The 26,244-nt window shown below is 44.1% G+C and overlaps 1 protein-coding gene across 9 annotated transcripts in view; it reads right to left on the reverse strand.

Annotated features, from left to right (window-relative positions):
• Positions 1–1,577: 1,577 nt before the first annotated feature.
• Positions 1,578–26,244, reverse strand: part of Ehf (ets homologous factor) — a 39,845-nt gene continuing 15,178 nt past the window's right edge. For 5 of the 9 annotated variants that reach the window (XM_006498699.1, XM_006498697.3, XM_006498698.4 and 2 more), the window contains exons 2-9: positions 21,668–21,767; positions 17,665–17,910; positions 14,919–14,981; positions 12,201–12,269; positions 12,032–12,100; positions 6,305–6,367; positions 5,114–5,309; positions 1,578–5,018 (exon numbers count right to left, since the gene is read on the reverse strand). In XM_006498699.1, coding sequence (XP_006498762.1) covers positions 4,919–5,018; positions 5,114–5,309; positions 6,305–6,367; positions 12,032–12,100; positions 12,201–12,269; positions 14,919–14,981; positions 17,665–17,910; positions 21,668–21,764 — 903 coding nt within the window. In that variant the 5' untranslated portion in view covers positions 21,765–21,767 and the 3' untranslated portion in view covers positions 1,578–4,918. Of the gene's footprint in view, positions 5,019–5,113; positions 5,310–6,304; positions 6,368–12,031; positions 12,101–12,200; positions 12,270–14,918; positions 14,982–17,664; positions 17,911–21,667; positions 21,768–22,161; positions 22,179–25,684; positions 25,702–26,244 lie in introns of those variants that run through there. The other 4 variants (XM_006498701.4, XM_006498700.4, XM_006498703.1 and 1 more) reach the window with 4 other exon arrangements.

The raw sequence follows: 26,244 nt of genomic DNA on the forward strand, positions 1-26,244 counted from the left end.
GGCATACAGAAATATGTCAGCATAGTTATTTGGCCAGATCATGAAAAGGTCACCTCATCCATATTTCAGAAGCTTTTCCTAAAAATTACTTAATTGGGTGCTCAAAAGTAGATCATGAGATCTTCTTTGATGGAAATAGTCCATCCCAAAAGATTTTGGGAAATGGCTGTGCTTTCTGTTTCTCTTATAGATCTACAGTGCATATCAACATAATAAAGACTCCCAAGAAGTCCTATAGTATTTAGCTCTGGAAAACACAATCTAACTTAGAAATCCCAATATGCTTAAAAGAAGGGTCCTGTGTGTGTGCATGTGTGGTGGTAGTGGTAGTGGTGGTGGTGGTGGGGTGTGTGTGTGTGTGCCTGTGTGTAACCTTAGCATCTGAGAAAACTAGAGAAACAGGGCAAGGGCCTGGACTTCGCTAACAAACAATGCTAGACTCATTACTAGTTTGTGACTTTGAGAAAGTTGGTTAACCTTTTCACTATTTTGCTCAATAAAATGAATTAACGTATCACCAGCTTGCATTGTATATATTACCCAAGCAATTAGCTATTATTTCCATTACACCCGTGGGGTTAGGTGACAGACTCAGGTCCAGAGAGAAAGGTGCCATCATAGAGCAGAGCTCAGGTATTGAAAACAATATGTGCATTATCTTAGAAGGCAGAATGAAAGAGGAAGCTATGCTGCATCCCACAACTGAGAATGTACACCCAGCACCAAATGCTGTCCTACAGTTCATTCTTGGGACAACCATCATTTGAACTGTGAGTTAAAGCATGAACCTTTGAACTCCCCAACCTTACACAAATTGAGGACTGGACCCTTCATGTGTGCCTCCAGGAGTTCTGTGCTCTGGTCTGCCCTGATTGGCTTCTCTTTCATTGTGCCCAACCATTGTGAGTCTATTTCTGCAAAGTCTACTTACTGTTCATTAGATATGACAGTAACATGCCTGCCTCTGGGCCTTCACATTTGCTGGTCGTTTGGTATGCCACACTCTTCCAGTCATCTAAGGCTCCTTCTCTTATAACTCTTAGTCCTTTACCAAAATGTCTTCTCAGCCCTCCCTAAACTAGCCACACAACTCCACTTCTTATCCTCTCCAATCCTTTCCCTTGGTCCACACATCTGATGTGCTAGGTTTGATTTTCCTTATCCATTTCCACCTAAAAGAATATAAGCTACATTAGAGCTGAGTATCTTTGTCTGTTTCATGCTCTATGTCTGGCACAGAAGACATAAATGCCAACAAGTGGAGACTGGAAAGATGGCTCCACAGAAAAAAGTGCTTGATGCTGTTGTAGAGGACCTGGATTTGGTTCTCAGAACCTGCGTTGGTACTCACAACCACCTGTAATTACAGTTCCATAGAACTTGACACCTCTTCTAGTTTCCAAGGACACCTGCACACACATGGTCTACATTCAGAAAAACAGGCACACACACACATACACACAAAAAATCTTAAAAAGAAAGAAAACCACTGAGTGCTAAGCAGATACCAAAGCTGTCCATGTTCTGTTACAACATTTAGTCTGTAGGGTGGATTATCCCAAGGAAGGAAACACATCTCCAGCATGGCCTCTGTGCTTTTTATTAGTGTTTTCTGGGACCCATCAAACAAACAAAACAGAATTCTTTCATTAAACATAAATTGTTTGAATTTAACAGCTTAAGGGGAAAGAGTCATGATTTAAAAAATAATAAAAATAAAAATGAAAATAAAAATAAAACAGTGGCAGAAGGGTTGTCGCCCACCAATTATCAACCCAGAAGCCAGGTGGCAAGAAGAGTGAGATTTATACAGATAGCTACAGAATGATTAATCCAAATTCAGCTGAACTCTGAAGTCTACATGTTTCAAAAGTTTGTGAGATACAGTTCCAAGAAGTTTGGTTTTCTTAATGGTCTCCCTTATTCCAGAAACTGAGTCCTGAGTCCCCAGCTGAGGGTAACTCACCTGTTAACACTAAGTTTGCCATGCTGGTGTTTCCTTCTCTTAGTCAGTATTCCTCTGCAGGTCCAGATCGTGTGACTTTTATAGTCTATTCTCTCACATATACTCCTCACATATATGGTGTTTCACTATGCACAAGGCACCCAGTAGGTGCTTTAATAAAGTACTGAAAAGTAATGTAAGTGCTTCCCCTTCTTACTGTTCTCCCTTTTCTTATATTTTTATACATTAAAAAAGACATACTTGCAAAATGAAAACCTAACATGCATGACTAACCTTATCAAAATATCCCTCAGCATTTTTCAAAAAGGAAGAAAAAAATAACAAAAAATAAAAACCAACCCCTAAATACCAAAACTGAAAATGGGTTCCTGCTTAAATAGCAATTGACATCATATAAACACATTTATAATCTTCGTTGATTAAATAGATCAAGGGTTCGTTACTGGCATCTTGTAACCAGGTTAAGTCTCACAGTTCTAAAAAGCAACAGAATTCTCATCCAGCAGACACTGACATGTGGAACCAAGCAGGCTGTTTGAATTTCTTTTCAGCATAGGTGGGAGGCAAAGGAGAGTGTCACAGTAAAATGTTCTCATCCTGGAAGGTTTAGTTATTATGCTCTGTTCTGAAGAAGTGATTCACATCCCAGTTATGAATATGACTGATGGGTTCCCAGCCAGAGGAGTCTCCCAGAAGACAGTCATCATTCATTCATGAGAAGTTCTCCTGTTGCATCCCAGGTATGAGGATAACAGAGGTGATCAGACATGCTCCCTGCCCTTGGCGAGCTTACAGTCTAATCAGCTGGGAACTTGAAGGAAGGCTCAGTGAATGAAACTCAGGCATTGTCTCTCCTGCTCGGCATACCGAAGAACCTGTGGACCTGTTTCTGGGATCCAGGACCTTGCTTAATTTCATCAAGTCCTATAGGAGTCTCAGATGATCTGAGTCTTGTGAAGTATTAATGGTCCATTACTTGATTTCAGTTCCCATGGAAACCACTAATAGAACACTTAGGAATATTCAAGAAACTATATTTAGTGATCCTGTGGCCAATTAATCTCAGATGAACTTAATAACTAGGTAACGATCCCCTAAAGAAAGAGGTGCTTTTCTGTAGGACTTTCATGTCTTGTTTTGTTTTGTTTTTTTTCAAACTGTGGTGGGAAGCACACCACTACACCCCAAATTGGCATAGCTTGATTACCTGGAATTCTCAAAGTCATGAATAGCACATAGAAAACACCGCAAATTCAAGCCAAGACAATAGATATGCAGAGAACTTAATACTCCCGTCTATTTAAATGGGAACTGGGTGCCAAGAAACTGCCACTCTCAGCCAACAGCATAATCTGTTTATCTGCAGAACTGTTCCCACTGGTCCTCTCCAGATTCACCTACTCTCTGACAGCAATAGCTCTATAATGAAGTAGGTGTAGGAAGGGTCAAATCCAGTTACAGGAATAAGAGAACCCAGGAATAAATGAACCCAAGACATGTGGTCTGGCCATCCTCGACCACAGCCAGGGAAAGACAGGGAAGGAGAAGCAGAGAGAAAACTGACAGAGGCCCCTAGTAACTTCACAAACACACACACACACACACACACAGAGAGAGAGAGAGAGAGAGAGAGAATCACACAGAGACATCCATAGACTCTGCCTTAGGCACTGTCTTCTGCAATATCTGCATTCTCTGTGCAAACAACTTCTCTTGCACTTTCCATACATCATTGCATTTATTTGACTTTGGTTTTCATGTGAAGCTCTGAAAAGAATCTCCTCCATTTATTCTCATCCTGCTGTCCCTACTATTTTAAAAAATAAACATATATTGACTTCAAGGTCTTGCTTTTGCTTTACTCTAGAGACTAGAAGTGTCTATAGATCTCTCTATTCTGAGACTGAACGACTGCCTTCATACTGTCCATTTCAATTGGTGGTCCTCGCTCAAGGGTACTATTGTCCTCCTAGAGACATTTGACAATATCTAGAAACACTTCAGATTGTCACAGTTACAAAATGCTGATGGAGGTCATGGATATCGCCACACATTTTACAATGCCCAGTATAACCCTCACCACAAAGAATGACCCAACCCCAAATGGCAACTCTACCCATGGAGAAACCTTGAACTACAGAGATACAAGAGCATGCTCATCGATCATTTCCAGGCCACTATTTTCCTGTCCCACTTAATTTTCAATATTTGGACTGAACTCTTCAATAGCTAGAAGTGACTGCATGTGGTAACTGACTTTTTTAACCAACCATTCAAGGATGAAGGGTCTACATGAAAATTGTCCATAACTGAGGATAAACTCTTCACCTGCCGTATTTAAACGTTCCCAGTCCTGTGATCATGCTGTGCTTATAGGCCACTCTGGACTGTCAAAGTTCCTACTCTCCACTCACTATCTCCCAATTCAAGTCAAACTTCCCAGCATCTTTTGGGTTGATCCCACCAATCTGAGACCCTGGACTTTGTCCTCCCTACCCAATCCCATTTCTCTTGAGGTCACACAGATGCTTAGGTGCAGAGAACACATTGCCTTTCTTTTCTAAACCATTTTACACTTGAAAACATTTAATGCCCTCATTTCCTATCCCTTCCTCTTAGCAAGAAGCACAAGGCTACAGGCCCTGTTGTTCTTGGGGGTAGAAAAGAACTTCACGAAGAGGCAACAGCAAATCACAATCACATACAGCTTCATAGTTCACAGAAAACTGTGTACATTTGTTCCCCACAAAAGGACATACTTCAAAGTAACAAAATAATTTTTTTTTTATCAACTGTAGTGTTCCTTCTTCCCGTCAGAAGTAGATTTTCTTTGTCCCTTCATGGTACATAAATATCACAGAAAAGTAGTCTTTGAGATATTTACGTCCGGTTCTTCATTGATCAGAATCCATTTGCTGTGTGTTTTGGTTTGTGTCCCAAGGGCTGGCAGCCTCAGTTCTCATTTTCTCTCCATCCACGAGCATTCTTCCCAAACTTATAGACCAGCCGTCGTCCATCCACACGTTCCAGGATTTCTCGTTTGTAGTAATATCTGTAAGAAGGAAACAAGTAAGGTGGCCATTCAGCCTGAGCGGGCAGGGAGCACCAGCTCTTGGCCTGGCCATGGAAGAACGTGAATTAGCTCACCTCATAGCCCGGCTGAGCTTCTCGTATGTCATGCTACTGTTATTTTTCTTTTTCCCCCACAGCTGAGCCACAGCTTCTGACTTCAGGAACCTGAAGATGCCTTCCGAACGGTCTTCCCATTTGATCAGTCCTGGGTTCTTGTCTGGGCTCAAGAGAATGTCTCGGATGAACTCCCATAAGTGAGTGCCTCTTGGGTCTGGTGGAAAGCAAGACACAATGGCTTAGCAAGGGTGCAAATCAGAGAACAGGACAGAGAGAACGAATGTGGAGTGACAGCCTCTGCCTTGAGATATAGAATCACCAAATAGTGCTTTTAGAAGGAACAACTAATACAGCTGGGGACTGGGGAATCTCAGTGGTTTAGCCAGTGCCACACAGTTTGACTACTAGCAAAGCCAGGACTAAAGAATCGCTGTTAACCATGTAATTCAGGCCTAGATGCTTCTAATTATTGTTCACAAATACCCTGGGCTTCATTTTGGACAACCACCTTCCATCATTTACCTAGCACCTCATTTGGTTAAGTTATGCCGTCCCCACAGCTGTGCTTTCATCCAAATGATAGCACTAGAGCACTGAAGTCCTAACTCCAAGAACATTGTGTAGAGTGGGTTATCACACGGGTCGGGGAACCAACTTGAAAACTAGGCAGCTACTGGAATTTGATTTTACTTTCAGGAGATTCGTGTCATCGCCCCTCCCCCAGGCCACTCGAGGGACTCCATGGGTTCACTTTTATGGCATATGCTGGAAAGCAGGGAGGAAAGATGTCCCATCCCTTCTAGATTTTACAATCCTTATGCTTCTCTGTGCCTCTCTACCTATGTCTCTGATAGTCCAGATATGTTCTTAAGGTTTTATCCCTGGGGAAAATCCAACTCCCTGAGAACAGAGTTGAGCATTCAGACAGCCATGTCTTGGGACAAGAGCAAGTGCTGTACTGCAGCCACCCCTTTCCATCTTGCTCCTTGGGCCATCCTGTTTTTTTCCTGGACAAAGGAAAACCTTTAACCTTCTGCCCACAAGTTCTTATCCACTTAGTATCCTAATTTTAGAGAAAGAAAGATGACAAAGAAATCCCCAGAAGCCCCACTTTCAGAAACAGCCACATAGGGAGTCATCTTGATAGAAAACAAGTCCCATTTAGAGGTAAAGGAACGGAGACAGAAGCGACATCACCAGGGGACTTACTGTGCTTTTTGGTGTGGGACTTTACAGGGTGGTCTTGCTCCTTTTTCATATCAGGTGACTCTGCTAAGGAGAGAAGAACACCTCAGGTTACATATCTCCTATGACTATCTTTCTCATACACACTTTGCCAATATTCCCTGAATACCCACGGTGTGCTGGCACTGTTGGCTGTGTGGCAGTGCCAAAACAAAGAATAAAGGCTATGGAGAAAAAGAATGCAGGGTAAGAAATGGGGACCAATATGTATATATCAATTATCATCATCATTATTATTATTATTATTTATTATTATTGAGAGAGAGATAGACTTCTGTGATAATAGAACCTGAGGAATATGGGAGAGTTGGCCATGCAGAGAACCCAGGACAAGCTTTGCATAAATGAGGACAATAGGTGCAAAGTGCCTGAGGTTACTGTGCACAAAGTCTTTACACAGGACAGAAAGAAGCCAGTGTGGATGCGGACAAGGAGACAAGAGATGGGAGCTGAAGTCTGGCCACTAATGCCTTACAGGAATTTTTTGAAAGGCCTCTCTTCTGCCTCATTCGGAGAGAAACAGCAAGCCATGGAAAGACTTAGGTCATCTAAAGGATGTTTTTATAACATAATTAAAAAATGTAAACACTTATAACAAAGAAGGATACCATTTAAGCCAGAGGAGTGCCATTTTTTTGGCATGCAAAGATACATTTTAATCACCTTGACAAAGGGGCCATTGAGTGGCCTGAGCTCTGCACAGACCGCCTAGGTGGACTATGGAAACACAGATTAGTTTAACAAATGACTCCTTATGGTAATTCTTTCACTATCTCCATGGAGGAAGAGACAGAGACAGCTCTCTGATGTAAAAATTTGTCTTAAAAACACTATGTTCTCAGGTACGGATGACAGGTTGAAAAGTTTAATCCCAGTGAAACAAAAGTTGAATGATGAAGGGATCAAGAGGGGACAAGAGGGACAGCAGGAGGCTGGTGACGCTCTACAAAATGTAGTTACTCTGGAAGAACAAAGTCTATTGTTCTGCCAGCCAATGGGATGAAAATATAGCGCATGGTGATTTATTACATAGCTTACAAAGAACCAGAACCAAGAAGTCCCAAGGTTCCCAGCACTCAGATGAGGAACATTTCAGAGATTGGGGAGCCAATGCATCTGTCTTAGTTATCACTTATTATTCACAAATACCAAGCTGTCACAGCATAACTCATAAATATATTGTTATTATGGATCAATTAAAGGAGGCAGAGCTGGAGAGATGACTCGGCAGTTAAAAGCATACTTGTTGCTCTTTCAAGAGGACAAGAATTTGGTTCCCAATACACACATGATGGTACATAACTACCTGTAACTCTAGTTCTAGGAGGCCTGATACTCTCTTCTGACTGCCATGAGCACCAGGAACATACATGGTAAGTGTGTGTGTGTGTGTGTGTATGTGTACAGACAAAACACTCATGTGCATAGAATAAATGCATTTAAAAACCTCTTCTTAAAAAACTAACAACATAGTGCTCTCCCTCATGTATATGTGTGTGTGTGTGTGTGTGATTTCTCTGTATCTGTGTGTCTATATTTGTATATGTCCAAGGGCACCTCAGGTGTTGTGAAGACCATTGTTGAGCTCATCCCAAACCCCATAATCATAAAATAGTCCCTAAACACAAGACAATCCACTACAGAAATTAAGCAAAACAGATCTCTTCTTGTGATATTATAGCCAAGCTTTCTAGTCTAGGGTTCTCTGGTGAGGTTTTCAACAGCATTCTAGATGCATTAACAGTGTGTGCACAGGGAGGGGGCCCAGGCTTGCATCTGATAGAAGAAGTTGCTATTCTATTTCCAGTTAAATCGATTAAGAGGATTGCAGATATGGCTCAGCATTAGAGCACTTGCACAAAGGTTGACCCCCAGTACCACAAAAGCTAAAGTGATACGATAAGGTGAAACAAAATAGTTAAGAAAACCACTCCTAATTATTGAGTTCTTGCCATGTGCCAGGCACCATACTGAACACTTTACATAGTTTCTATCATTCATACAATAACAATATAAAGTAGGTAGTATTATATAATTCGTTTAGTACTACTATCATGCACAGTTTGCATCTATAAAGGATTCAGGAAATGGCCTGGAAGTATCAATGGTCGGCTCCTAGAAGCTTTGCTCATGATTCTTTCCTAAAGGGAGGCAATTTGGTCACACTACACACTTCTCGAACGCCTTCTGAAGAGTCCATCTACTTCCACAGTGTCTTCATCAACAGAAAACAAAGCCATCATTCCCTTGTCCTACTGCTGTAATTCCTGGTGTGTGGTGCTGATGGGGGCGCCTCCACCCATCAGATCCCTAAGCACCTCACACTTCCACATCCCCAAAGCTACGAGGGGGCAGGAAAAGGAATTAAACAAAAGAGAAACTCCCCATTCTGAGTAAGAATTTCTCTCCTGGCATGGATACCAGCAGGGCCTGGCCCTATGTGGCTTTCTCTGAAATTCAGAAGGACCGATACACGGAACTGGGAAGGACACCTCTTGGCCCCCTGCAGTTGACAGGGCAAGGTTGCAACACCCCACCAGGACATGATGACATTAAAACAGGTCTGGCACCCACCCCGTTTGGTTTCCCAGTGATACATCACCCTGACAGGGCCACGTTGTTCTGGAGACAAAGAGTGGCATTTACCCAGCAGGCCACAAGCAAAGCTCATTCTCCAATGAGATCCAGGAGGGAACAGGGCCATGATTTCAGAGCCAGGGATAGCTTCAGAAAACCACACAGTTCCTGGCACACTGGCCTCAGTTCATGCATGAGGGCTCCAACCTGACAAGAGAGTCCATCACTTGGGGGGTTATGGTAGCCTTACGTGGATGAATTCCTAAATATTCTCCCCCAGAAAATGCAAGTGTGTTATTCTAATGGAATTTGGTTAGTCATTTCAGGGATCTCTGGCTCATTCAGGGGGTTCACAAACTCTAGATTAAAAGACTAGGGAAATTCTACACACACTCATACACACACACACATACACACACATGCACACACACACACACTTGTTCTTGTCATCACATGGAAAAATAAGCAATTGGGAAAAAAGATGAGTTTCTTTCAGATACTCTTCTCTTGCCAATAGGCAAAGGAAGCCACAAAAACCCTACCAGCCTTAGCTCAAAAACCTTTTGATCTAGGGGCTCATTTAATACAACTGCCTCTCTTCCACCCCCCTGTCCTCCCCACTGCCACAAAATAAAAGCTACCTTTGAAGTAGCCCTGTGGTCAGGTGATTCATCTTTATAAAATAATGGTTAGCTCTACAGAGGTTGTCCAGCCTGGCTTTCTCTTGTTTCCCTCCCCAGGGAAGGGAGACACTTGGGGTCAAGGTGTCTGTGGGTCCAGGTGGAAGCTATAAGACACCCCAAGTTTGCTGTGTAAGTGGAAGCCTATGCCTTCGGCCTAGCTACTTCGCAAGAGAGCAGAGATTAGATGGATTTGCATATGAGTCAGCTGTGAGCCATTCCTTTACGGGATATACAAATTTCGGTGTTCTAATAGACCGTGCCACCCTAGCTGGAGGCTCAACAAGTCAGTAGATAAACACATCAAGCCTGAGTTGGCATGACTGGCTTCGGGACTGTTGAGCAGATCAGAGCACTGGTGGCAGCAGCCATTTTATGGGATGGGCAGATAAACTAAATCAAAACGAAGCTCTCTTCCACGCTGGCACTATCAAGGAGACCATCAGTTGACACAAGCCTCACCTTAACGCAGCTTCAACTTGCATGAAAACATAGAAAGATGTTTAACTGCACCCTATTTTATAGGAACTTGATATGGCAAAAGTAGGACAGATGGTAAAGGTCTTTGGGGGCATTCTGGCTCCATCCAGTAGAAATCAAACTATTCTGGAAGGAACTGATTTGTGCATGGTTGCAATTAATATTTTGCCAGACCTAAGACTCCAAAGAATACACCAACTACAGAGCTGTTTTTTGTTTTGTTTTGTTTGTTTGTTTTGGTTTTTGTTTGTTTGTTTGGTTGGTTTTGGTTTTTTTAGGAAACTAACTCTGATTAGAGGGCTTGGATTATCTGTCTCGTTTTCTAACCTGATACTAAGGCGGGTGAAAATGGGGGCAGGGGTGGGTAGGAAGTGGAGAAGAATATTCATAAATTTCATTTTAAGGACCATGTAAAACCATACTAGATAGATCCGGAAGACAGCGACACCTTGCTGTGACGGCATGCGGGCATAATCTGCTGCCTTGAGCCACTGCTGTTCTGAGATCCTAGAAGATGTAAGGCACCAAAGGGGAAGCAGACATGGATGTGAGGTGGCAAGGCCCTGACTTCCTAGGAGTCTGGAGAACTTAAAAACCCTGGAGGCTCTCAAAGCAGTTGGTTCAACTTTATCATTACTTGACATCTTCTGTCACATGTTAAAGACACAACAGGAAAGACAGGGAAGGTGACAACTACCGGAAGTTGGAGTAGAAACTAGAGGGTGACTTGGGTGCCTTCCTCAGCCCTGAAGCTGCTAGTCTTCTCTAGGTAGGTGGCAACCGTTGCCACAGAAAATTATCCAGATGGACGTGTCTTCCATAGTGGCAGATGTGGTGGAAGGAAAATATCCCTTCCTGATTTACACAAAACACTTCAAGGGATTCACATTGAGGGCTCTGTGGGGGTTGGGAGAGGGCTGCTTCAAATCTCAACCACAATTCCTGAAGTGCTTAAACTAGCTCCTAGTTCTCACTTTCAAGGGACCTGGCCTGCACAAAACTTCTAACTAAAAGCTCTGATGAGTTCAATTCACACAACACACTCAACTAAAGCAAATGACGATGGAGAGTTATTAAGTCCACCCTTTCTTTCACACAGACACTGCTAATTTCCAGTTCTGTCACCATCCCCAAGGTCAATTCCTGAGGAACACTTCTGCTACAAACGATGGCTCAGCTTCACAGACCTAAAAAGGTCTAGAAGTGGCCAGGGCAAGGAACAACACAAAAATCTTTTGTTCAGCTAATTCTTATAGCATACATATAAATGCACTACTGGCTGAAAGCCCTCTCCCACACCCAACCCCCAGTGTGCCAATCTTGCTGTAACCTTTGACAAAGCATCATGAATAACCCCTAGTTGTATCCAGTCGCCAACCAATACACTCAATGCAAATATAGTTGACACAGGGCAGATTCTCTGATTACAGAATGCTGATGAGACATCAAGATTAGGCTTCAAGTAAAGGTGGGAAGGGGGCTTCGAGTTCAGGCCTTCTATCCAGACTTCCAAATCACTCTACCTGTAGACCAGGCCCATAGGTCCAGAGGTGTTTTGAGTTCTTTAAAGCCAACTGTAGTTCAAAATGTGTATTTGGGATGCAATTGAAAATTAAATCTAGCCTTCTCCTGAATTTAAGTACAAATAAATTTACCAGGTTTGTCTCCAATGCAAATCTATGTTCAAAATAGAGGGACCACAAGGAGTTTTCATTGTCTCAAGAAACTAGTGAAACAGATGCTACAGGAGAGCACTGAGGAATGTGACCAGATAAGCTTTGGTGTATGGCTGGCTGGGAAGAGCGGCTGCTCATGCTGATGGCAACTCAGTTCACTCCCTGGCTTTTTAATGAGAAAGGCTCCGGTGAGGTAGAAATGTGGGTGGTGGTAAGTTTTATTGATAATTAGTAAGCACAGGTGGAAGGCAAGCCCAGCCCGTGTCTGGACAACTTACCAACTGGAAGGTGACTGGAGGTTGTCATGGAGATCTGAGCCCGGCAGAAAGTCTTACTGTCCAACAGATCTGCAGGAAACAGAAAGGGAAGGGGCATTGAGAGACCCTCCTGATGACACGGCACTGAGGCAGAGTATAAAAGGCCCTTTAGAGTCGGGGAGGTAGTTACCTACTGTGCTACCATAGCTGGGATCATAGAGATAGTTTTCTTCTTTCCATGTGTTCATGATGGAAGGATCTACAAGGGATAAAGAATGGGGAACATCAACAACTGTTATCCCTGGGTGGAAGAGTTCCCATTCTAGGTGTCTGCTCATCTAAGAGGTAATGGGGAAAGGAAGGGCAGCCAAGAGGAGGAGGAAGAAAGACTCGGCTTCAATTATCTGCTACTTTACAACAATGTCAGCCCATTTTTATTCTCCTAGCATCATGAGAACAGCTTTGTTAATGTCTTGACCATGTGATCTGCACTTACTACATTTCAGGCTGTAGAATCCTATCCTAGACTAATTCTCTTTTTTTTCTAGAAATTGCTCCAGCCTGGCTTTCCTCACTGTCAAGTACGACACAATTATCCTACCACCTAATCACCAGGATAATTTTAGTCTGGAATGGAAGGAAAGCTTTGCTGGAGATGAGCACATGTATGGTGATGAGTTGGTGAACATTCTTCTTTCTTGGGGAATTGATGTGTTTCTTTCAGAAAAGGAAAAGAAAAAAAAAGAAAAAAACTGGCCAGTTTTCCAACAATTCCTTCACTGCTGGGATTCAGAAGAGTAAATTTCCCTTCAGTTGACTGGCAGCCACTGCAGTCTAGGCTTTCTCTGAGTAGCTTAAGGAGTGATATAGAATTCTCAAAATTCAGAAGCAGGGAAATGTTACTAAATCACATAAATCGCTTTTATGGGTGGGCCTTTGCTTCATCTCTGGGAGAAGCTGAAATCACTCCCTCACTCCCTGCTTCTTCTCCTTTACCCCATGTCTCAAGTTAGTCCAAGTGAGACACAACACTTCAGCTTTCATTCGGATCAGAAGGAAACTCCCTTCCACCTACTCCAAGTAAGCCCAACTCCCACATGATCATCAGATCCAGGCCTGCTTCCAACACAAGCACTCTCAGGCTGGCCAAGAGCCTGATGCACCCACCTTCTTCCTGGCATGAAGTCCTTGGCCCCCACTCTGGGCTGCTTCGGTTTTCCTGATACCTAGGTTCCACATGTGAGGACCAGGATGACAAGCTACTGGCTGAGCTCTGTCTTGTTTTTAATGGCATAAATGGTCTAAAACCTGACTCACTGGCTAAGTCCTCCTGTTTATGACATGGGGATTTAGCTGGTATTTGAACTCACAGATATGTATTTGGACACTCCAAGCCCAATGTTTTGGGGTTACACCCTCTGTCCTTGTTGGGTCACCTTGTACATCTGTTGTTGTCTCTAAAAACAACCTCTAGAGAGCTTGGGAGGGTGGCCCCTCTGAGTAGGTTCTCCCCATTTCCCAGGGTGGACCTTCTCCACCCTGGTGCTCAATTTTTCCAAACCAGCAACACAAGAATGTCCAGTCGGTCAAGGAGGTTTACCAGCTTCTTTGGGGCCTCTCCAATATCACCCTGGCCCGTACAGTGGGGCTATATGTAAGGCCAAGGCCATTCTCTAAGCCAAATCGTAATCTGTTTCCAGAACCTAGGCAGGCCTACAAAACACAGAGCACCCAAGTTGAAGGACAGGCCTAGGAAGGCCTAATTAACATGTTCAGGAGCTATTTTTTTTCTTTAATTATGGTAGACCAAGGCCCTTATAAAAGATTAAATAACTGCATGGGCTAATTTTGGTGCCAAGTGACTCAAAATTCACCCCTAGGTCAAATTCTGTCCTTGGCAACTGACACACAACCCTCAGAGAGACCTAAGGCGAAGTTTGTCAGCCCACGTGATGTATTATCTATCTGACGTGGTCATAGGGAGTGACCCAAGAGCAGTGCTACCTGCATGTTATGTTTGGGTTGGTTGGTTGGGTTTTGTTTTGTTTTATTTTGTTCTGGTGTGTGTGTGTGTGTGTGTGTGTGTGTGTGTGTGTGTTTTGTTGTTGTTGTTGTTTCTGGTGATTATGTGGTAGGATGTCAAGTGAGGACAGCCAGGCTGGAGCAATTTCTAGAAAAAAGAGAATTAGTCTAGGATAGGATTCTACAGCCTGAAATGTAATGAGTGCAGATCACATGGTTAGGACATTAACATTAACAAAGCTGTTCTCATGATGCTGGGAGAATAAAAATGGGCTGACATTGTTAAAAGTAGCAAGGAGTTTGTGGCACAGAGGAAATAAACTAAAAATAAATGTAGACATTATGAAACTATAGACTTTGCTCAGAGCCCAAGACAGAATCTTTCAAGTAGAAATGGCCTCAAGATGGAGATTGGCCTCTCTAGCCACCTTTAAACGTCCCTGTGGAAGCTCACTTGGGCCCAGGCACTATGCTGCTACAACATCAAGACAGCAGCTCCCTCCCTGTGAAGCTCACTCCCACAGAGGTAGGAGAACAAAGACTCTCTTCTTTCCCCTTAATTTTCTGACCTGAGCCTTACTCTTTCTGGAAAGGAAGACCACCTTAAAATCTGTGTTTACCTGGCTACTAGCCTTGGATCTGGCTGGTGCTATGACTGGCAGACAGGCACAAGGTGCTGCTGGCAGCAGGACAGCTCACCACACACACTAGACTGAATTGGTGGTCCCAAGGTCAAGAAAGAGGCCTCCAATGGAGTGGCCCACTGGAGGCAGGGAAGACACCTCCATGGATTCCTCTTCTGCCACAGTCTCCTGTTCTCCCTCCCCCTGACTCTCCCCAGGGCTCTACCTGGCTGAGCTGGCTCCCTCAGCCTCTCAGCACTCACCGGTTTGTTCAGTCTTGACAATGACATTGTGTGCGGACTGGAAAAGGTCACTGCTGCATTGGCCTGTGAAGGACAGATGGCAAATTCAGTGGGAGTTAAAACCTGACACTTCAATAAGGACAGAGCTGGCTGCTTTGAAGAGCTTCTGCCATCTTGCTGCCTTCCTTGTTGGCCCATGGAAGTCTCCCTGGTGAGTCTCGGCACATCAAAGCCTGGGACCATCTCTGATCCCAGAAAACCAGTAACATGGGGCATCTGCTCCAGTGGGATCTTTGGGTGGTAGAAGTAAAGAATGTCGTAAACCAGAAGGCCATCTTCTCCAATACTTGGAGTTGAAATGCATTTGCTAGTCTAGTCTCCATCTCTTCTGTAAATTCAGGGGATTGAAGAGGGTAGAGTTCCTTCTATGAGCCCTATGGTACTTTCTCACACTAAGACATCATCTGAAATGGGAGTGAGAATGCACAGAAAGGTGTTTTAACTTCTCTAGCACTTAAGTCTTTGATCTTAAGCTCAGTTGACCCCACCTTTATTAGATTCATCTGTAGGACACATCTGGATGAAATACCATGGGTGTTCCTTTACCTGTGCCTTCAGCACTCACACGCATGGTTCCTGCCACATAACCTCATCTTTGTTTGTAACTCCTCTTGAATATGATGTGTAAAGGCACACAAGTAAGTGAGTAAGTAGTGATTTTCTTCCCCCACAGGAATTACTGATAGTTCGATAGTTCATATTTCTTACCTTCAGTTCTCCCATCTTTAAAATGGGCACAGCATTTTTCCATAAAAATCAGTTCACATAAATATATCCATAACAAATTTCAATTAATAGAATACGTATAGAAATTCAAACAAGAAGCCTAGACTGGAAACTCCTACCATTTTGCACTCACAGGTAAGAACAGCAAGACAAAACAAGTAATAGAGGGCCAAAGATGGCCACCACACCTCCCAGGCCTCCCTGCCTCAGGTTTCAGTCAGAACAAAGCTTCCCAGAAGTAGACACAATTAGAGGTGGTACTTCTAATTCTTCAAATGTATGTCTGCTTGTTGCAAAGATTCCTGAGGGTTATTTAAATAATAGAGCCTTGTTTTGTTTGATTCTAGAAAAAACAAAAATGAGTAACCACCACCATGAGGTGAGTGAAAAGAAGAGAATGCCAGGGTGCCAGATGAGGTCATCCAAAATGGCATGGTAGCTGCCAGCGTCACTGCCTCACTCCCTGCTGATGACAGGCTGTCCACACAGCTCTAGAGCTCACATTTACTGAGCCCTAGTTACTTGTCAAACACAAGCTTTGCTGAGACATAAACACACTTTCCAATGGGTCAACACTCTCTCTTTCTGCCTCTGTCTCTGCCTCTGTCTCTGTCTCTGTCTCTGTCTCTCTCTCTATCTGTGTGTGTGTGTGTGTGTGTGTGTGTGTGTGTGTGTGTGTAGACTGTCACCATAGACAATTTGCAAGGTGGCCTCTGTGTGAGGGTGAGACCTGAGGAGAAAGCCTTGAGGTTTTAGGAACTATTCCAGAAATCAATGCAGAAACACCCTGTGTATCTAGAAATATTTTTATTATAGATCTATTTTTAAATATTTATTTTTTAATTTTTTTGTATTGTGCATGTCCTCACGTGTATGCCTCTGTGTGTAGGTATGTGCACATGAGCACAGATGCAGTATGGCTCGTCATAGGCATTGGATACTCTGAAACTGAAGTTATAGGAGCTTGTAAGACCCCTAAAATGGGTGTGGAGAACCAACTCTGCAAGAGCAGTGCATGCTTTTAACTGTTGAGCCACCTCTCTAGCCCCTGTTCTATGCATTAAAGGAAACGGGGAGAGGTGGGACTAGCCTTCTCCCCTCCACATACACAGATCTAGTTTCAGTGGCCTTCTTATATACACTGGACTTCTATTTTAAGAACCTGGGTCTGGGGTGGGTGTACTAGTTCATTCCTGTAATCCTAGAACTTGGAAGGATAATTAAAGAGAACTTTGAGTTTAGAGGCAGTCTGAGTGACAGAGAGAATTCAAGGCCAGTTATAGAACTACAAAGTCCAACCAGATCTCAAGATAACAGGACAAAAAATTTTTCTAATTACAATTTTAAAACTTAGGCCAATATTTTTTTTAAATTATTTTGTTCTTATTATTGATGATCTTTAACAAGCAAATGAATGGCTGAAAATGAAGTTTATTAGACTCTGTCAGAAAATGTAAAGGAGGCCTGGAGAGATGACTCAGAAGCTAAAGGGTCTTGATGCTTTTGTAGAGGATCCAGATTCAGTACCCAGTATCCATTTGGTGGTTCACAACCATCTATAACTCCAGTTCTAGGAGATCCAACACCCTCTTCTGATCTCTTCATGAACACCAGGGACACATATGAAACAGACACAAGCACACAGGTAAAACACTTGAATGCCTTGAGTAAACACACACACACACACACACACACACACACACACGTGTGTGTGTGTGTGTGTATGAAAATCTTGTCTTACTGTGACATGTACCCTGTGGATAACTCAGCTAGTTCTGTCTCTCTGGAAATGAAGGTACCCACAAAAAGAGTTCCATGAATGTTTCTAAGGAATTAGACACATACCATACCCTAGGCTTTATACCTCTCCTCTCCTCTCTCTGCTACTTCCCTGTCCTGGAAAACAGTCATTTGGAGTTGTCACTCCTGAGAAGGAGCCCTACCTGCTGTGAAACCCCTGCTCTTCCCAGGCACGACTCACCGTTCCACTTGAGATGCTGTAGGTTGCTGTAGAGCAGCTGCCCAGCTGAGCCTGCTGCCCTCGTGAACTCCTGCAGACTCATGCTGCACAGGTGTTCTCCGCTAATGTCGAACTCCTGGAAAGGGATGCAGCTAGCGTCTAGCTGGTTGGTGTCCAGGAGGTGCTGCAGCCATTCCCACACCTGGTATTTGGTCCAGTACTGAGGGTGGATTTCATGCCACTGGCTTCCAAAAAAACCGCTGGAAACTGCAAAATAGGGCATGACCCTGTGAGTGGCCCCTTCTTGCTTCTGAGAGGTCTCAGACACAAGAATTATGGCTGTGGGTAATGTCATGGGGACCTCAACCATAGCCCCTGTCCTGTGAGCATCAGCACAGGAGCTGAATACAGAATGTGCTCTGGATGGCAGGCTCCTAGCATGTGGGGGTTTTACCCAGTTGTGGTAGGGCATTTTCATATTCTTCCTAGTGTGGTGTCCATCTCTGAATACTAGATAGCACATGATATCTGAAGTACTCTGAGCTCACTCTACGCTACCCTCAAAGAAGCACCAACATGAAAGAATTGGTTATAGTTTCATCTACTTTCTAGATGACTGTACTCATGCAAATACATTAACTTTGTCAGAACATCTCATGAATACCAAAAACATCCCTTATATAATGCCATATTTGCATATAACCTACATATTTCCCACTGCATTTTAAAATCTCTAGAGTAACTACAAGCCCCACAACAATGTAAATGCTCTGTACATAGTTACTGCTAGACTGTTTAGAAAATGATGACAAGAGAAGATTATGTATTTGCTCAGTTCAGATGCAGTGTGTGTGTATGTGTGTGTGTGGATTTGTACATATACAAGTGCATGTGCGTGTGTATTAAGTGGGTGTATGGGGACCAGAAGTCACCTTCTGGTGTTTAGCATAGCTCTCCATCTTGTTTTTTGAGACTGGTTTGCTCACTGAACCAGGCGCTCACTGATTTGGTTAGACTGGCTGGCCAGAGCGATACTGTTGTCCACCTATCTGCCTTCCAGTGCTGGAATTACAGATGCAAACTACCACATCTGCCTAGCTCTCAAGTACTCTGAACTCAGATTCTTATATTTGCCCAGCAAGCACTTTAGTGGTAGGCAATCTCTCCAGCCCCTAGATGCATTTCTTTTTTTTAATTCGGATTTAGTTGAGTCTGTAGGTATGGAAACCTGGGATGCAGAGGGCTGAAGATAGTTCTTCTCTACCACTCTTTTTAAACCTCTTACACACACACATACACGCAGAGAGAGAGAGAGACAGAGACAGAGACAGAGAGACAGAGAGACAGAGAGACAGAGACAGTGACAGAGACAGAGAGACAGAGAGACAAAAGCTGAACTTCCTCAAATACAGATTATTTTTAACCAAAAGTGGGGCCTTAAATTAGGCTTCTTTTTCTCGGATAGCTTTGCTCTTCTCTGAAGTGACACCATCCATTCACCCCTGGATGATGGCTATCGCTACTCCAACACCCAGCTGCCACTCAGTTTCCTTCAGTAGCGTCCCACTATCCCCTGAAATAAGATACAGAACTGCCACGCCAGGCATCAGAGCACTTTGCTAACTGTTTTTGAAGTGACCTATGTCCTCTGTGGTTTTTTTCTGTGCTGTCTGTCCCCAGGTCCCTTTCTACCCTCCCCTTTACTGCTGCTGAGCTCCTGGCTCCCTTTCCTTTGAACTCAGAGCCACCACCATTTCCCTAACTTACCTTGAGACCTGAACCTCCAGGAATCGAGCTTGTGATTTCTATCCACGGCACCTGTCCTGCCTTGCTTATCTTTATAGATCTCTGAGTCCTGGCTTGTTCTCCTTTGCAAACTGTATGTCCAAGGTCATGGACTCCAATCTTACTCATCTTCATATATCCATAAAAACTCCACTGGAGCCATAATGGAAGCTCACTACATAATCAATATGATTCCGTTTCAGCTGAAGAGCAAATAGTGCAGGAATATAGATATGCACTGTGAGGTAATTTGGATGAAGATGTGAAGTGCATTCCGGTGGGTAAACTGATGAACATGATACATGTTAGTGGTCTCTGCACATGGCTACCTCGTGCTCACTTAAGAGAACTGTACACAGTTGACCCAAATTTGGTCTCCTATGAGTACTCATAGCTACTCCAAATTCCAGCAGCCACAGCCGAGCCATGATCAGGGGACAGTGTTCTGTGAGGAAAATGTATTTACAAGAAAAATAGCAAAAGCATCCCCACACCCTCTCCTACAGGGTACAGCGACAGGACAAGGGGAGTAAGGATGGGAAAGCATAGGCTATACTTTGGAGACATAGAAACAATAAAATACAAAGTTTATAGTGGATGTTTCCAAGTCCTTACTACTATTTTTATTATTATTGTACCTCACATGTGACACTATTTAAAGATGAGAACTGTTGTTGTTGTTGTTGTTGTTGTTGTTGTTGTTGTTGTTGGCTGGTGGCCTCTATTCCTAAAACAATCCCACTGCTATCTGTGGCAGGGCTGGGATCCCATCTCCTGTGCACTCAATGTGAACCTAATTACTGTTTTGATATTCTGTACAAACCCCAAACCCGAGAGAGGAGAGACAGAAACTTGCCTGAGGTTGGCTAGGAGAAGATGCCTCCCTCCTCAAGCAGAGGATCATCAGTGTCCCTCTTGTCAGGAAAACTGAAAACCCAGAGGGTGCTGTACTCTCCCATTCAATTGTCTTCTCCCCTTCAGTCTTGATAAAGACCGGGGACTTCTTTGGGACCTCCAGAGTTAAAGAAATAAAAGTGACGTCTGAACTGTACTCCTGCTGTATCTACTGCTCCAGCTTTCTCTAAAGCCAACAGTGAGACAATGCCTGGGGCATGCCAAGACTTCCTGCTCTCTTTAGATTTTTTTTTTTTTTTCCTAGTTCCCCACAGCAAGTTCGAGGTCTGCCACAAACTATGTAACTGTCCAGAAAGGACAGCAGTTTGAGGAGACAAGTAATCTAAAACAGGAAGGCCACCCATTCACGCTTCCTGCCATGCTTGGCTGAGATTCCAAGTTAAAAGAGGAGTGCCACGTGGACAGGCCACTCAGCGGAGAATGTCACCCTATCGTTACCCTCACTCTTGCTTCTCAAGCTCTTCTCTCTGACAGGACACATCTGTGTGGTAAGGTAAATGTGTGAACAGCAGCAGCAGCTCTGGAGGGGAAATTAGCAGCAGGTGAGGAGCGCACTGAGTGCCAGCAGCCTGGCTACACTGAATGCCTTCACAGTGAAGCACAGGGCCCCGGATTCGGCTTTCACTGTGAGCCACAGGCTGGATCACCAAACATTACCCACAAGTCTTGTCACCAGGTCCTCCTACTTTGAGTCTGTACGTTCCAGAGTAAAGCACTAGAAGACAACACCTAGTTCACCTAGTTTCCTAGGTCTATCTCTTCCTTAAACTGGGAAGTGAGAGAAAACAAGCAATCTCTCTTCTCTCTCTCTCTCTCTCTCTCTCTCTCTCTCTCTCTCTCTCTCCCTCCCTCCCTCCCTCCCTCCCTCCCTCTCTCTCTCCCTCTCTCTCTCTCTCTGTTTTAAATACACATGTGTGTACTTGTCTTGATATCCTAATGAAACACTACTTGAAAGCTTCAACAAGGAGTCTCCCATCCCTTGGGATATCACATCTAACACCTTTTACCAACCCAGATCTTTTCATTTTGGAAGAAGATGGTGGTCTGTCACAAATGGGCTTTGAACATAGAGCTCTGGAAGCCCACAGAGCCCTTCAACATTAAAAGTTTCCTCCTATGAGAATGTATAGATCAGTTGTAGGGTCTATGATTAGGCAAGACATTGGGTTCAATGATCAGGAGACAGAGAGAGAGAGAGAGAGAGAGAGAGAGAGAGAGAGAGAGAGAGAGCTGTTCTTAGCCTCCATGTAACCCATGAATAAAGCCTCTGTTTTCCAAGTATCAAGTTGGAAACAAAGGAAGACCAGGAGAGGATAAGCCTTACCATTGCATGTGGGGTAGCTGTCCGTCCAGGCTGGTTGCTGGTGAAGGAGGTTGTTGGCTGGGTTGAGATTCATTACACCACTTCCTTCCAGAATCATGATCTGCAAGGGATCAAACAGTCCTTAAATCTATGCCTCGTAGACAAATGTCACTGGAGAGTGGAGAACATAGAGTTCATTTGGGAAAGAAAGAAAGAAAGACAAAAAGAAAGAAAGGAAAAAAGGAACGTGCCCTTCCACCCATTGCCACAGCCCTTTCAGCAAAAGCAAAACTCATGGCAATTAAAATTTTCCAGGTTCAATTTTCATATGCATGAGGCAAGTTTTTACAGCCACCCATTCATAAATGAATAATCTCTGATCAGAAACGAAGCCGGGAGGAAAACACAATGCTTGCTTGCAGGGCAAGCCTGGCCAGCATCCAAGTGCTTCACAAAAGTGAAAATACCAGAGAGGTCTTATTTGAGGTGGAATTTCGATCAGTGAAATCTCAGACCTAGCCCCTGTGTGAGACAACGTTGTGAGTCCCCACACAAGTAGCCTCTGCACTTAGGGACGAGGAACATTTCCTCAGTGCCCCGTTCTCCGTGGGGTCAACTGGTCAACTGAGAGCCTCCATCCAATCTAAGTAGAGCTCCTTAAGCTTTTTGGCTCTGGGCTAAGATTAGTAATCCTTTCATTTCTATGGCAGACACTTCATCTTTCTAGTACGAAAAACTAAGATTTTTGTGTTCTGCTAAAACGTTATAGCTAGCATCTCTTCTGATAGAGACCTGGAAGATCCAACAGGCTTTGAAATCATCCTCAAGACAAGTGCCTTGGCTTCGAAGCCTTGGGACCCAGGAAAACAGTTTTCATCAAGAGCCAGTATGGAACATTGGAACGATGTAAAAATTTTACATCTCAGAAAAAAATCCATAACACTTGTGATGTGCTTACTCTTAAACTGGACAACCCCCACACTGCAAGTTAGAGCCCAGGTGTGTGTGCAGTCATGCGGGTGGGGGAAGGCTTCTTCTGAAGCTTAGTGAGTCTATTCACAGGCTCACCTCCCTCACACTTCATCTTAGCCAAGAGGCAGAGAAGCACGTCCCCTCCATCTTTATAAAATGACGCAGTGTGGATAGCCACAGGTCATGGATGGGGGTTTTTTGTTTGCTTTTCAGTTTTTGTGGGTTTTGTTTTTTGTTTTGTTTTTGTCCTATTTGGAGGAATTTTTACATCCTCAGGTGTTACCCATGTCAACAGAATGGCCCTTCCCCTCAAAATATTCCATACAGACACACACACATGGGCGCGCACACCTAACTACACACTTCAGCTCCTCTAGTTGGTTCTGTGTGAAAACATATCAAGAAAATATATATAACCTTGAGAAAGCATATAATACACCCATACATTCACTGAGCTGAGTACCAACTATGGGTCTTGAGGACAGAGCAGCACTTCGGGGTTGAACTGGGCCAGACGCCACTTGTAATTGTTGACCTCTTATGGTCACTGATGCTTGGTGAACACATTAGCTTGTGCCAGGCATGAGTGGAAAGTGAAGAAAGCAAGCCAGAGTAAAAACAACCAAGACAATTGAGATAGAGAAGCTTGGGAGGGTGCACAGGAGAGCTGGAGTCTCTGTCCTGGCACCTACAGGAGAGCTTTGAAGCCAGGAGAGCTGGGATTCCTCGTGGCTCTCCCACTTGCTAGCCTGAGTGTGAACTCATACACGGGTTACTCAACATCTCTTAGCCCTCCTCAGTTCCTATATGTAAAAATGCAGATGGTCACATCTAGCCTGGACACTGGTTAGAGATCAAACGCCGGTCTACATTTGTGGCACTTGGCACAAGGTCAGACACAGTTAAAAGAAACCACTGTGAGAAAAATGGCTACCTCTGTGTATAACCTGGACTCAAACCAACCCTGAGACTACATTTCTCAATCTTAAAAGGTAAAACTGACTCTCAAACCCCCTTTCAGAAGCCTGTCTCATTCTCACCTTGAGAGAAGGAAAACTAATCAGATCAAACCTTCCTTTCACACAGGGCGGGGGGGGGGGGACCACATTTTCTCCTCTGGCTTTTTAGAACAATACCCCTCTGCTAATTCATCCTTCAGGGGCTTTAAGGCAGGAGAAAGTCTGTGAGACTCAGAAGGCAGCTGGGGAGGGACAGAGCCCAGCCCTGGCGTTTGTTTGCTCAAGGCTGGGTTTCTTCCTTGGCAGCATTAGCTCACCCACAAGCAGTGGAAAGGTTACTTTTTAACCCCGAAAGGGTTGCAGCTCAGAGCCCAGCCCTGCTGAAGAGAACAGTCCTGCAGCCTCAGAGGCTGGCAGAGATAGTCCTCCTAGCATTGATTCCCAGGGCTCCCCTGCAAGGCTGATTCAAAGTGGCTGTGGTGGGCACAAAACCTACTGGATCCAGTAAGCACCTCCCCTGTTCCCAATTCAGGGATTTGTCCTCTACTTCCTAAGAGAAGGCAGGTGGTATAGGGGCTGGACCCACTCTTCTGAGTTGAGGAGAAACTCTAGTTCCTCTGCTCACTGTACATGATGCTGACCTCTGTATCTATTTGGCCCAAAACGCCCTGAGCCTCACTTGCCCCAGCCATACAATGTGCATATCTCCAAACTCAAAGCCTAAGAACAATCACCTGACACTGTTTATGTCCAGATCTTAGACGTTCACAAGTTCGCAACAAGAACTGGGGCTGAAGAGGTGGCTCAGCAGGCGAGAACCCCTGTTGCTCTTGTGGACGATCCAGATTTAGTTACCAGTGCCCACACAGTGGATCACAATACCTCTAACTCCAGTTCCAGGGGACCTGGTGTGCTTTTCACTCCTCCTCAGGTACCCGGCACACACAATGTGCATATACATACATGTAGGTAGAACACTCTCACGCATCAACACATGAAAGACAAATCTACAAAAAGTTTAATAAGCAGCAGCATAAAAACATTTTTTTTAAAAGAATTTGGTGTCTTGGGTCACACTTCTCAGCTTCTAATCAGGCTCCTTTCCTTAGAGGCACACATCATTTCTCTACACACTCGCCTGGAAACTTCCATAACTATCCCCAACTCACAGAGAAGCCTTTGGGATGAGGGGGTCCCAGTTGCTTATCTCCCCCTCTGCACCTCCCCAAACCCTCCTCCCTTCGAACGCCCCCGTTTCCAGGGGAAAGCAGGCAGCATAGTGAGGGGCCTTTTTTACAAGGCCCTTTAAATGGTTACCACTCATAAAAAAGTTTATGTGGCTTAGCCCTTAGTGAGTCAGAGTTCAGCAGAGCTCCCCCAGGCTTGTGAGTAGAGACAGTCCTAGACCCCCACAGCAGCCACGAGGAACCCCGTAAGCCACAGGAGTCACTTTGGGTGGACTAGCCTAGCCAAGTGCTTTTGGCCACATCTACTCCCTTCCAGGTCCAGCTTCTCAAATAAAAAAAATGTAGACATTTGTTCTCCAACAGCCTCTCGGGACGGTTGAGGAGATCAGATGAGATAATAGATAATAAATGTGCCTGGAGAACTATAAAAAAGCCCAATTATGACCAACGCACCCACACCCCCGTGTACTAATATAGACTTTCCATGGTGTGTGGAGTATAAAAAGCTACCCTTTTAATTAAAAGGAGAAAAGATTATTTAGGACTTGTTTTCAGCTCCCTTCTTTGCCTTCATCATAGCTTTCTTTTAGAGAGAGAGAGAGAGAGAGAGAGAGAGAGTAATATTAAATGTGTGAAATCGAGTCTAGGGTCTGCAGAACCCCAGTTAGGTTCCAGACTCCATCTGGCTTTGTGACTTTAGATCTACTCCTCATTCTGAACCCAGGCAATGATGAGGGTGGGAGGCAGGGTACCCTGAGTCACTAAGCTTAAAAAAGAGCTGTCCTGAAGAATAAATACTACAGTGGCTTTAGGAGTGTCCAAATCCAGTGCATGGCATGCACACAACCCAACTTAAAAGCAGCCCTATCTTTCTTGTCTTTACATAGAAAATTCCGAGGTGTTGCTATAACATGTCTCACCTGTGCTGGGACTCGATCTATACATCAGAGGCTGAGAGAGGCTTCCTGTGCCGTGTGCACAAGGTGACCTGAAAGCAGGACTCACTTCTCTCCATCCTCAGCTTGAGGGATGGATACTGGTAGTGCTGTCAGTGGCAGGGCAGGGGCGCAAAGGACCAGATTCTCCTCGTGCCAGAAAGAGGCTGACAGCAGTTTCTCTGCGCACCCACAACCAAAATTTGCGGCTGAATGATTCGTTCTTGAAATTTCTAATTAAGACCTAGGATATGTGAGTATTTTGGAGGGTGCAGTCTGGCAATTCATACACGTATAAAATATATAATTAGCATTTCCTCCCTTCCAACACTAGTCATTTGCTTGAGTTTGGAATGTTTCTGCCCCAGTTGCTTTGAAATATATAATGAATGATTGTAGACTGTGGTTACACTATTGTTCTGCGGGACACTGGAGCTAATTCTTCCTCTAATTGCATTTTGTGACCTGCTAACCTTTTCTTCTCTACCCCCTTCCTTGCTACTTTCCTAGCCTCTAACTCCACCATTCTCCCTTCTTCTATGAGA

Source organism: Mus musculus, chromosome 2 (assembly GCF_000001635.26).
Source record: "Mus musculus strain C57BL/6J chromosome 2, GRCm38.p6 C57BL/6J".
Lineage (NCBI taxonomy): Eukaryota > Metazoa > Chordata > Mammalia > Rodentia > Muridae > Mus > Mus musculus.